Here is a 13,892-nt window from a genome sequence, read left to right as displayed (position 1 = left end):
TCTTTCCCTCAAGTTACATATCACAGTTTATCTTCTGAAAACAACAGTGTAACTGCCACCACTTTTATTTTATTTTATTTTATAAATATGGTCATTCAAACTATTTTGAGTAATTTGAAGTCTAATGTCTCCTTCCAAATCCTGCAAGATGGCAAGACATGCTGTTAAGTCATTTATGTTTTAATCTGCAGTCAACTGTATAACAACAACAACCCCTACCCCACTATTTTTTAAAAAACTCAAAGTTTATTTCAGGTTTTGCTTGAGTTTCAAAAATACTTTGTTTTCCCACTTCAAGAATATGTTGCCTTTTCTTTTAGGTTTAAGGCTTTTTTTCCTCCAAGACTTTTTTTTTTCTTTCCAAGTTTAAAATTTTTACTTCTGCTAGGCATGTAACTTGTGAAGGCCTTTAAAAGGACTGGGAATTTACACAGATCAAATGTGTATCAACAAATAAATTTTAAAAGTCTGATGTATTTCATGCATATTTATTCTAGAATGCCCAACACTTTTTTTTTTTAAATATGGAAAGTAATCATGAATATTTACAAACATTCAAAATGTGTTAGCTACTCCTTTCCATAATTCTGGGAGATTGGGATAGGAGGAAAAAAATACCACATGAACTAGTGCTGAAATTAAATTTTATATTGGAAAAGTTCAATTTCTACTCCTGTGTTTTGATCTCACCACCAGTATGAGTCTCATTCCTAGTGTATTTACTGTTAGCTGCTATTTTATTTTTTCTGTAATATTGCAAATAATCATGAAGTAATTGATTAGTTTGCTTACAAAAATGTAGATAGGCTGCATGTTCATTTGTCACTCTCTCTTTGTTTTTTTTCCTAGCAGCTTTGGAGGCTTTCCAATTCATTAGGAACTGTCTTTCCATTTCTTTAATTTCTTTCCCATCAAGGGATTCTGTCAAAGAGAAGAGAACATTTTCTGTGACACCCGAAGTTAACTAAAAGGCTGTACAAAGCTGTATGTAACGTGTACTGGTTCTATATTTGCTCTCTTCAAATCTTTTTTGCTCTTTTTAGTCTTTTGGTAGAAAAAATACCCAATACAGCTTGATATTCATATTCAAGCTGCAAGAGTGAGTTGACATGTCTTAATTACAAAAGAAAGTATCTACTATTTTTATAACTTTCAAGGGAAATATATATATTTCATATTCAGTTGATGTGCAACACCTTATAGAAAGTTTTGAAGAAAAGCTATGCTTTTACACAATATATATATAGATGCAGAAATTCAGGTTAAGAGATAGAAACTGCATGTCTTAGCAATCAAGGAATCCTACTGATCATGAACACAGACAGACAGATTTGGCTCTTTAAGGTTAGCTTTACTCACTTAGGTGCCATAAAACTTATGCTCTATGTTTCCTTGGTTGCATCTGCATTTTTGAATCAGACCAAATGAAATACCTCATTTGGCCACAAATTTAGGTTGCATTAGAACTGTCCTACGGCACTGTTATTTTCATTGTGCAGATAGGCTTTTTCTTTTTCTTAATAGCCAATAGTTTGTACCCTCAGAAAAAAGAAAAACAAGTTCTGTAGTTACAACTTTTAAGATAATTGGCACCTTTATCCAAAAAAGTAAAAAATTAGCAGATATTTTTTACTTGTTTCTACAGTATGAATACTTACATATAGAAGACTAAGTTGCTTCCCTTTATGCTAAAATTGTCTCAAAATAATAACGTAGACTGCATCACAGTAAGGTTAAGATTAACAAATACATTCATAACATAAGCGTAAACTGCTTTTAAGTTTAAGGACAAATGTTATATAACAAATTCAAACATGGTAAGGTATGACCTGTACAACTGTAACTGTACAACTAAAACACCTAAGAAACTACTACAGGCTGATAGGGAAGTAGACTAAACTAATCTTTGAAAATCAGTTTCACAACATCTGGAATATGAACACCAAAAAGTCTTATTGTCTTATAACAATCTGACCAATCATCTATTATAAAAAAAATGATTACTGTTACTAATAGCAAAAGCTAAGCAACACATTTGTGCAGTTGATTACATAAGCAGTTTTCTACATCACCTGTACATAAATTAGAAATTTATCATTTGACATAAATATCTATGGCAGTAACTGTGTTTACATACATAGTGCAATTCAAGAATGATTAATCTATCAGTTATTTCCTAAAACAGTGAGGGTTATGGGTGGGTTTTGGGGCTGACTATTGGTTTTATTTTTTACCTAAACTTCGTGACTGTACTACAATCCTGTCCCTGTACTTCGGATTGTGGCAGATGGGGTTTCCTGTAAGATCCATTCTGCGTAGCTTTGTCCATTTGTTTAATACAACCTCCAAATCCTGCAATTGATACAAGAACAGAACATTGTGATTATTTTTCCCCCTCCAGAGTAAAATTTCATAGTAACATGATTTGTTCAGCCAGGCCCAAATCCTGCACATAGAAATAACTTCAGTGAGAATATTCATGTGTTAATATGCACATTAAGAATGTGCATTTTCAAATAGAGTGGTGTGTAGCATTCCCTGAATATATCATAATTGCACAGAAGAAATGGTGATGCAGTTGGAAAACTCTGCATTTTTAAGGATACAGTAATGCCAGCTATGGAAAATCACAACTACAATCCCACTTATAAGCACCTAAAACTGAGGAATTACCAGCCAAAAAATTTGTATGATATGTAATGTTTGTTAATGCATGCCCGTGGTCTCAGAGAGCCCTTAGAGTATCAGCGTCTGATTAGATTTTGAAAAAATTGTGGAAGAAGAAATACTTTACAAAGAAAGAACAGACTCTAAAAAAAAGCTAAAAATCATGCAAACCACAGTAGACTGCCTCTCTCTTTATATATAGGTAAAACTGTATTTTACAGGAGAAACAGTAATCCCCCCCTACATAACTGTGGGTGGTCAGTTATAGTATTGGCCCAAATAGTGAAATTTTTGAAATACACCTTTCTCCATCTGGGTTTCTGTCTGGTTACCCAAGGGCAGTATGACCTAGATAAATTTTCTTCTGTCTTTTAAATACAATAAATTCAAGTTAAAAGGATGCAAAGCTTAGCAGATTGGTCCTTTCTACTCAGACACCCTACGTTTTGAAATACTTTCTTTTCAAAAGTTCACTTAACTGTCATTCATGATAGGCTTCCTTATATGTGTGAAAAGCTTAAGGAAGGATTCAAAACGATCTGTATGAATACAAGAGGAGAGAGAATTTATGTTCTACAGTTGTAATAATTTGGAAAAAGTCTACTAATCATGATGTGACAGATTCTAAACTACAAAGCCTGTAGAATTTTGTAGCTTGATCCCAATAAGGAAGTATCTAGCAACGTAGGTATCTCTTAGCTCCTTCAAATTTAGAAAATCACCTGGGTAACGCAAGCAAGGAGAATTCTGGTTTTGCAGGCTTTACTCCCTTGGTAGAAAATCCTCCTGGGAATATTCTGTGGGTATATAATACACATTTAGAAAAAATCACACGGAAGAGGAAGTGGCGGAACAGCCTCACATCTCCAAAACGTATCATTTTTCATCTATCGATGATGACAGTGGTATCATCTATCATCTACTGTTATCCAGTGATGATAACGTCTTTTCAGTAAAATAGAAGGCAAAAGTCTGGTTCTGTGAGGAGCAAGACTGATAAAACTCCGCAAGAAACTCTGAGGACCACTCCACATGAAGAAATGTTGATAAATCTCATGATGTTACACAGCAAAGATTTATCAGCATGTATCAGAATACCAATATGATAACCCTCACAGTTTAGGTGCTAACACTTAATCACAAACACAACAGTTTACGTGAAAAGTATTTTAGGCCTGCCTTATTAAAAAAGAAATAGCATTTAGCAAGTGTATTTATTTCTTCTTACCTGAGCATTTAGGCATTGTTACTGAAATCTGTAATGTGTTCGGAGAATTTTTTCAAGTAATAGTTTTGCAACACAAAATTGTCTATTACTGAAATAAAATGTATACAGTTTAACTTTGATGACTGTACACAGAGTCATGTAGATTTTTGTTAGCTGTTACTTACTTGATAAATGACCCAGAACATGCTTACTCCAGTGTATGTTTATCTAAGAGCACACTAATCCTGTGCTGAAATATGATTACCCTTTCGATACGCTCTAGTTGTTCATTGCCTTCCTGTCTCTAATAAAGTGCTTTCACTTCCCAGCCTTTCAATAAGCTGTACTAAAGGGACCAGACACTCTTTTGGGCAGTCTCCGTTTGATAAATGATCATGTCATGCTATCACTTTGAGGTCTGCTACAAAATACTGACGAGCAAATTATATTCCACCGGGTGGGGGAGAGGGGGAAGGGCAAGTGCCTTAGTAGGCAGCAGTAGTGCTGGCAGTAACATTCTTACCAATTAATGATGGCCATTTAAGAATTGGTATTTGACCAGTATGCTCCACTTTTTATCGGAAACGTCTAGTCCAACTGCCCTAACTACATCTACAGACAGCAATTTGTCACCATTTTGACTACCTGTCATAATCTATTTGAGAAAATCTATAATTTACTCTTGTTCCTGACTCGATTCTGAAGCGAATGAATTCATCTTTTGTGATATCCTCTTGTCACAATCAATATTGGGCAGAGGTTGAATAAATTAAAGACTTAGGAAATACAGATTTTTATAGGTATTTCTAACTATATTTTCTCTATCTATCCAAATATTCACACAAGTCATAATCTTCCCAAAACTTTTTTTTGTTTTTATACTTTGCATGGCCTACTGCTTTTTCGACAGTTTGGGTTTTTTTTATTTAAATAAGAATTTGTATTAGTGATAAGTAAAGCCTACTAAAATGTAATTTCTAAACCACAGTAATTGTAGCTGGAAAGTTGGATATCCAGCTGCATCACACTATATGTTAAACACATTCAGTATGGCCATTAATTTCACAGGTCTGCAAGGATATAAATAGAAATACCCTATCTGCTCCATATTTTCAAAACTTGGAGATTGTTTAGAAAACACACAGGACAGTCACTTTTAAAATTCACCAGAGCTTGATCCAAGTGTAACTGATAGCAGCAGCAGCAGCTAAGTCAAATGCTAACCACATAATTTTTCAAAAGCTGTGACCGTGTTACATGGAAATCTAAATGTCTAATTGATTTGGGTAAATATTAACTCTGGTCTTCCTCATGATGAAATAATGACTTCTAATAATGATTAAATAATATATACATAGTTACTGAATTATACAGTCTTTTTGTGCTCTCCTCAGTCTGTTTCAGAAGGTATTGGTTTTTGCCTCTGAGATACTGAAAACGCCATCTCTGAACTGGCATTCTCATTCTTAAAAATAATTGGTTCTTTGGCTAAGACAATCTTCTTTTAAGATCATCACAACTGAAGTCTTTTGTATTTATAAGGAAGAAAAAAGACAATAAAAAAATAACTGTAATATGTTTTATTTAGAAAAGGAATCCTTCTCAAAAGGGAAGCTTTGGAGAGACTACCTAGTTTAAAAAGCTTACTGTTGTTTTTATGTAACCAACACATTCAATATGGTTTTAATTACCCAGCAAAAGCCTACATGAATTGTATTTTGATAGAATTCAATCACAACTGCCAACCAGAAACACAGCTTGAAATTCAATACATTAATAATCCTCTAGTAAAAACGAAATGCATCATTCAACATTTTTTAATATTAAAATGTAAAAAATTTGGAGTCCAAATAAACTATATTGACCTAGAGAATTGCTAGATTATGCACACAAAGTACTGAAATCTCCTCATTAGTAACTGTAGTAGAACTGCCAAATTTAATGTAAAAGATATTAAGTGTTCTAAGAAGTAATAAGAATAGTTATTTTAATAATTACTAACCAATGAAAGTTAACTTTTCTAAGGAAATAGAATGTGTATGCAAACTAGTAATGAAAGAATTTATTTTAAGCAAGGCTTTGTCTTGGTGATTTGGGTTATGATTTAAGCCAATTCATTTTAGTATTTATTAATAAAAGTATAAATTTCAAAAAAAGCATAACACTAATGCCTATGGTTTACATTAAATGAAAACAGTGTTTAAGTCATTTATAAAGTTTGTTCCATGCCTCCACCGTGCAATGATGGTGTCAGCATACTGTTCAACATAAATTTGATATTCAGTTACTAGCATGACACTAAAATTATTTTTTTAACTGCTCTTTATGTCAAGAAGTAGAAGACATCATAACTTATAAAAATAATGAGAAGTGACAAGGCCAATACTCCTGTTCCTTTTTGAGAAGATAAGCTGGAAATTGTAAGTCTAGAACATTCTGTTAGAACCACATTCACTACTGCAAAAGGAAGAGCATAAATACTTTTATTTCATTTGTTTTAGCTACTGCTGTGGAAGTTAGAGCTCTTGCTTATGAACACGTCTTTCCTTAGCAGAAATTTATGAAAGAAATTCAATGTATGCTTTCATGACAAATACTACTACTTATACTACTCCAGCAACAATAGTCAAAAAGTCATTTTGATATTAGAACGGCTGCAAAATCAGCTAGATGATCTGATACCCAAGAAGCAGCTTTTATTTACATTAAAATAGAGAATTAAAAACTGTAATATGGTAAAATATTGCAAGTTAATTAACAAACAATGGCCACGTCATCTTTGCAAATTAAGCCACTGATAGTCACTCAGATGGCCAAAACATACACACTAACTCTACATTTTGGACATACTATATTATAGTTATAACTTCCATGCATTTACTACTCAGTTGATAGATGCATGCACAATTGCCACTTTACGTAGGATTAAAGGACATTTGGACATCCTAGATAAACAGTTCTCCATTTTTAATCTCAACAAGATTTTTGGATGAGAAAAGACAGCATGCTTGGAAAGTCAGAGGTTCAATAACTGTAGAAGTAAAGTTTATTTTTACTTAGCTATTTAGTGATAAAGACGAATTTGACTGATTTCTTATCACACATACTAAATAGAACAAATATTTATTTTAATACCTTCATATGTTGAAGTTGATTGTCAACTGCTCTAAGATAAGAAAGATTTTCCAAAACTGCCAGTTCTTCGAATTCATCAATGTTGTTATTGCTGATATTCAACACAGACAAAGATTTCTGGAGGAAGAAAAGCAGAAAAAGAAAATTTTTTTTTCATGTCAAGTTGTAAATTCTTACAGAAAATTCTCTTAAAGGAAGAACAAGCATATGAAGCAGAAACATGCAAATACAACTACCACATACCTCACACATTGGTTTATATTGGCCTTGCATCTTGTCCTAAAATGCTGTTTGTTTTGGTTTTGAAGTCAAACCAAAGTAAGATTATTTCTCAATTATTTCAGGAGTTCTTAGTAAATACAGAATTTTTGTTTTTCTCAACATGTTCAAATGCTTTACAGAGTTCTGCAAGTGCTACTAACTCTACATTTGAAGTACAAAACAGACACAGAAATTGACTGCCTTTTTCAAGGTTACATGTGAACTGCATAGAGCTGTCATCCATATCTGATACCCACATAGTCTCATTTAACAGCTGGACTATACTGTTTTTCTTTCAGGCTTGATCCTACAAACCTCTCGGTATACATATCCTTGCCCCTTCTTTGGAACACTAGTGAGTCACATAATGCACTTTGCCTTTTGTAACAGACAATAGTTAGAGAGATCTGTTCATTCTAGATAAAAAGTAAATGTGTTTCAGGTGTTTATCTCAGGAAATAGTTAATGTAGTTTCATGTAAGAGGAACAAGAAGCTTGTATCTCTAGAAGATGAAAAAGGGCACCTAATCCAGTGAGTTTAGATATGGGATTTACCATAGTTAGAAAATGTCTATTCTGTGGTATATACAGGAAATGTAACCCCCTTCTAAAATCTGACCAAGATCTACATTGCAGGCAGAAATTACCAGTTTCATCCTGAAACACACAGTGCATAAACTTAAATCTCCTCAGCCAAAAGATTCATGATATTGTCATCATTGAAACATTTGCTTGTGGTACACAGAGAGCTATATGGTCCCATGTTTTTGGTTTTTTCATCTCTGACAGCATCAAGAGGCAGAAACTGATAGAAGATGATGAAGTAAGAAGTTATGTCTTAGAGAGGGACCAAACACTTAGCACTCGAAGGATAAAAATAGAATGTTTTTACATGTAGCTTCCACAAAGATGTTACATGGTCAAGAATGCAAAATGTTGCTTGAAAAAAAAAAAACACCACACCAAAAGACCTTAAATAAAAGCCACAAAGAACAAAATGCTAGTGACTCTAGGCCAGGATGCTGAAAAACACTGACGTATATGAGTTATCCTGGGAAGATTACAGCTATATAACCTCCTGCTACTTTCATCATTTCTCCAATATGGAAGGAACAAAGTAAAAGTGCTCCCACAGGAATGGCTTATTTCTATTAAAGGAAAATGGCAATACATGTCTTGGATTACTTAATCTCAAAACAGCAAGAATTAGAGCTAGGTCAAATGTTTACAGGAACAAAAGAACTCACTTTGCAGTGAGTTCTTCATCTTCACAAAAAAAGCTCATCAAGCCCTGACTACACTTTAGGAGGTACAGCAAGATGATTTTTTTTTTTAGTACAGAACTACACCTATTAGTAAATAAAGTCTATTTTTTTAACCACTTCAACAATACATTTGATGTTTACTGAGAAATTAACATGTTGAAAGAAAACTTCAAAAGCTGACTTCCCTGAAATCTTGACATAACACAACATAGAAAAATGGCAGAACTAAAACTGAATGCTTTTGACTGTGTTGCTCTTAATATCCAGAAAAAAGGCTGTTTGCACCTTTTGCCATTGCATTCTCTAGAGAAATGCAGGAGGCAGTAAATAAACTAATGTAACGATCAGATCAGAGAAATATCAACAAACTAATTCACTACAAACTAAGTAGACTAAGATAACTGTCATAAATTCCTACCCCTTTTTTAGTTTAGTCACATTCTGTTGGTACAGGGCATCCACACATTTCCGTACTTCCTCTCTCTTTTTATTCTTATTTCCATCCTTCACAGAAAAATAAATGAAGAAGTAGAATCTGCTGGACTCCTTGCTTATATGAGAATTGGGATGGGAGTCCCTTGGTAGAATTTGAAAGAATGGCACCAATTGGGAGAAAAGGAAAACATACAGTGATCAAGTCGTAGTCACTTCTCTTAAAAATACTGATACACTGATTAATGGCTCATTGAAATTCTCAAAATGCACTTACAGCCAGGGACCTAAGAGATCTTGGATCAAACAGAAGCTTTTCGCCAAGAGGGAGGTGTTGACTTTCAATATGTAGCTCCCTTATTTCTTCTAATTTATCCAAACCCTCTACTACAGTGATGCAGTTGCCCCCCAAATACCTGCAGAATAGAACACAAAATAGATTTAATATCCTTTGAAAGCAAAAGATAACACACGGCTTCAATATATTTAAAAAAAAAAAAAAAGTATTATTGACTAATACTTGGAAATTATAATAGAAAAATTGTAATAGAAATAACCTAGCATGCGAGTAGAACATACAGCTAACAGATCCAAGGTTTTTTTAGGGGTTTTATATATTGCTACTATTATTATTAAATGGCTGAAAAAATACAAATAAATATGTTAATATGATATGCCATCACTTTACTTATATCATAGAACACCGTTAAAAAATCATAAGCAATTACTTTTATTTGAAAATCAACATTTAAGAGCTGAAAGTACATTACTGGCTACATAATTTTTTAATTTCTTAGTGTAATAATTATTCTTTTACTAGTAAAGTAAATACATGACTTTCAACTTACAGTTTTTCAAGGTTTTTCAGCGATGAGAGATTTTCTATACATGTAATACAATTGTTTTGAAGGTAAAGGTGTGTTATATTTGAAGCAAAGTCCAAGTTCTGGATTTGACTGATTTGGTTATCATATAAATACAGAACTCTAAGATTTTTACACAAAGAGAGGTCACCCTGAAATAAACAATAACAAATTAATGCTACATAAAGTTCACTCACTGCCAGCTTCTGGAAGCTGTTGATTGTTTTTATAGTTGAGTTCTGCTACATGATTTATACATTTGCATCTTTAACAAACACTTTTAACAACTATTTTCCCTAGCAAAACTGAGTGTCAGTAATCACCTTCTGCATAGATTTAAGACTGAAATCTATCATTACTGTTCTGCTGTACAGAAGCTGAGGACTACAGCCATCATCAGCAGGTACATCACATGAAGGAACTTCATTGCCTTCCCTGCCTTCATCAGATGGATTTCAGAAAAGCACAATTGGTGTAGTTGTCTCCATCAAACCTCAGTGATGTAATGGAAACCAGTTCTTGGCAAAGGAATACTGATTTACACAAAAACTTGCACTTCAATGTATTTTAATACACTTCCGAGTCCAAGATTCCACTCAAATATCAAGTTTCTTTGAATGTATTCTTCTTAAATAAATAAAAGGTCACATGTTCTTATGAAGGTTTCTGTAAAACTTCTCTACGGCATCTGATGAACCAGTCCTAATCAAATGGACTGATCAAATTAGTAACTCACTATGGCTGTGCACATTCCTAGGAGTGGGCTGAATAAACCCATTTGCTTGCATGGATCCGTTCACATAGAACAAGCTATTTAATCTTCTTGACTGAAATCACACTTCTAAAGCAGAAATCCACCATACACAACAATTCAGTTGTTCAGGGTTCAGCAATTTCAAAATGTGCTCAGTATCTTGAGGGGATTTGAATTAACTCAGGACTTACTGAAACCTGTATAAATTTCCTATTATTAAACTCAAAGGAAGGAGGACTGGGTTAAGTTTTAGTCTTTGAAAATGAAAGGGTCATGGATTATTTTTTAAATGAATAAGCCCCAGGGAGCAACTTAAAAAAAAAATGTAGATTTTAACCTGACTAGTTTGAAAAAGCCACTACACCAGTCCAAATATGTTAACCTCGCTTGGCTTATATCCTGTTCCTGAACTCCCCTTTCCTTTCTCGGACTTCCTCTGAAATCTAAGGAATAAATCACAGATAGATTGAAAAGATTGTGCTGCGAGTTAACAACTCTTTGTAAAATTCCCAAGACTAGAAAAAATATGGCATTAACGAGAATAAGTGTTGCACTCAATAGTATGTCATATCATTACTACTTCCTTTAAAAAAAAAAAAATCTGATCTGCAAAATTACTAGTTCCTTACATTTTCTTCTATTCCACAGTTTGCATTTTTATAAAGGTAACCATCAATAAATATAAGTCTTTAAATAAGAAACCAAACTGTTGCTGAAAATATGAACTTTGGTTTTTAACCTCAGACCTAAAGCCTCCAAGAACACTATAGATAGATAGATTTCAATAGGCCTAGAGCACTGCTGTCAAAGCCCTACACCTACTGATTCAATAGCAACAGTCTGGCTATATTCTATGGGAAAAGTGTCAGGTCTAAATGATTAATTTGAAATATTCTCTTTCTTAAGTGGCTAAAGAGGTAAGCAAGTGGAGTTATTTCCATTCTGGTGACTTCCTGAAAGCTCCTTTACTATGCAGCAACTGTACGAAATAATCAAAATAGCAAATTGTTTTGATTTTTTTTTTTTTAGAGCTGCAGATTTCTATAATAGTTCTGTGAAATACTGCAAAAAAACCCTTCACTTTAACACTTCAGTTCATCTCCCTTGTGTAATTGCTTACATGGATTTTCTATTTTAATTAATTAATGGCAAAAATAGTTAGTGTACTGATAATATCCTTCCTGTCTGCTACACAGATTATATATATTTCCACAGTTTCAGGTAAGTAAAATACTTCAACAGGATTTTTGCCACATAAAGAAAAAGTGTCAGGTTGATAATGAGAAATCCTGCAGGCTGTTGGAGTTACGGTCACCTGCTTTGATGTTCTATATGAAAAGTTACAGCTGAAAGATTATTTTCACATTTCAAATGCACACGCATTTAAAATCCATTTAAACGCTTTTACATGCAAGTAGTGTTCCACACAATAACAGGAGTGAATGCTGAAGCATGTTTCCAAACATGTATTATTAAGGCTTAATTGCAAGTCAATAAAAATGTTAAAACATAATATAGCTGTTACAAAACAGAAACTTGGCTTTGCTTGTTTGTCTCCTCAACTATAAACAACTCATCATAATAGTAACTGCAAAACATTTGAGTAGCCAGGTTAAAAGGAATAAAGAAAAATAAATCTTACAATTGCATCTATATTTTTATCTGATAAATTCAGATGAGTTATTTTTCGCAGATACCGTCCAAAGTCCTCTTCATTGCGATTCTTGTGACTGATGCTTTTAGCAATTAGGTCCATTGTTAGTCGAACCATAATTCTGTAATAGGCCAAACTGCTCTACCGCTTCTTTTAATAGCGTATTCCATGTGCTCTTGTAAGTAGTTTTATAAAATACCTTAAAAACAAAAAGGAAAATGTTATGTTACTTGTACCCCAGATCTTCAACAAAGCTTACATGTATACTTCATATCTGATGTTTCTCCACTAACTCCCTTTTCGCTTACAGTGACACATTTATGTATAGTCTTTGCTGCTTATAAAAACCTATCCCTTTCTTGTTGTCATTTTAAAAAACTTTTAGTATATTAAATAACATTTAAAATACATTGTTATATTTGATTTGTTGTTTCAGTGTGCTTAAGAAGGTTGTACCCTAGTCTTTATCTTTTTTCATATAGAAATATGAGCAAATGGTCCACAGCATAAGTAACTGTCACACATAACTAACTAATTAATGGCAGCTCATAACCTAATTATTAGTTAGAAAACACATCACTCTCTAATAGCAGGTTTTACAGGCTGTGAAAAGTGGTATAAAGCTACAGTACTCTCTATACATCTACACAGCCCTTTTGTCATGCACACAACTGCATGTGCATTTGTTATGCACTAAGGCATACTGTAGAGGCCCTCACAACAAAACCAGCTTTTTTTTTTAAACTCTGGCCATTGTTCCAAGTGAGCTTATAAATTGGGGAATTGGGGGGGAGGGAAGAAGGCAAGACGTGTAAATGGTCTGGGGATGTGTAAACAGTCTGGGGATAAAAATACCCTAGCAAATATAACTTAACAATTCAGAATAAAAAGGTTGCTTTTTTAGCCAGTACATAATACAATCTACATTATGTATTTTAGCCAATACAGAATCCTCCCGCATCAGTGTATCAAAACAACTGAGGAGACAGCAAAAAGCATCCCAATATTAAAACTCATGCAGCCACAGAAACCAAGGCATGGAGAATCCTCCTTGCCAATATTACATTTATGAGAAACTGAGGAACAGCAAAGATTGAAACTGTGCAGACAGAAGAAACTTCCTTACTTACTAAGCAAGGTTGGCGCTCAGTAGTTCCCCCTTATCCATGTGGGTTTTTGTTTTTTGCTTTTTTTAAAAAGGTGGGGGAAGAAGGAAAAGAATGTAGAAAGGTTTTTTTTTTTTTTTTTTTTTTGTTTTTTTAAACTGAGAAGCGTGCTTCTTTCTTGCTTTTTTACATAAGAGTACCCTTCAGAGCCTTCTCTTAAACCTTCTTCCAAAACAAGCAGTAACAGCAGAGGAAAAGCGTGGCTGCCAGCGCGGGGGCTTCCCGTGAGGCAGGTCTCTCTCGATCCCTCAGCTGCTAGAGCCGTGTGATTTGATTCTGTCTTTTTTTTCCAGCAGAAGGCTTGACAACGACAAGGACCAACCGCCACGCAGCACAACCCGTGGGAAGGCTGCTTTGATGTCGCTGCCCGTAAGCCAAGAGGGACAGGTAAGGGGACAGGAAGGAAGAGGCAGCATCCGCTCCCGACGTCCATCCCATGAGGAAACCATCCCTCCCCCAGCCGGCCCAGGTGAGGCCCCCACGGCCTG

At 34.2% G+C, this 13,892-nt stretch overlaps 1 protein-coding gene across 1 annotated transcript in view; it reads right to left on the bottom strand.

The window, feature by feature from the left end:
- PPP1R42 (protein phosphatase 1, regulatory subunit 42) overlaps window positions 1-12,397 on the bottom strand; it is a 22,715-nt gene extending 10,318 nt beyond the window's left edge. Inside the window, 6 exon segments of the mRNA XM_009575101.1 lie at window positions 793-921; window positions 2,235-2,352; window positions 7,010-7,126; window positions 9,245-9,383; window positions 9,816-9,982; window positions 12,227-12,397. Of these exon segments, the coding sequence (XP_009573396.1) occupies window positions 793-921; window positions 2,235-2,352; window positions 7,010-7,126; window positions 9,245-9,383; window positions 9,816-9,982; window positions 12,227-12,355 (799 nt within the window). The 5' untranslated portion in view covers window positions 12,356-12,397.
- Between the last annotated feature and the right edge of the window lie 1,495 nt (window positions 12,398-13,892).

Source organism: Fulmarus glacialis, unplaced genomic scaffold, assembly GCF_000690835.1.
Source record: "Fulmarus glacialis isolate BGI_N327 unplaced genomic scaffold, ASM69083v1 scaffold6423, whole genome shotgun sequence".
Classification (NCBI taxonomy): Eukaryota; Metazoa; Chordata; class Aves; order Procellariiformes; family Procellariidae; genus Fulmarus; species Fulmarus glacialis.
Note: the sequence above shows the minus strand (reverse complement) of the source record. Positions and strands in the feature narration are given on the sequence as shown.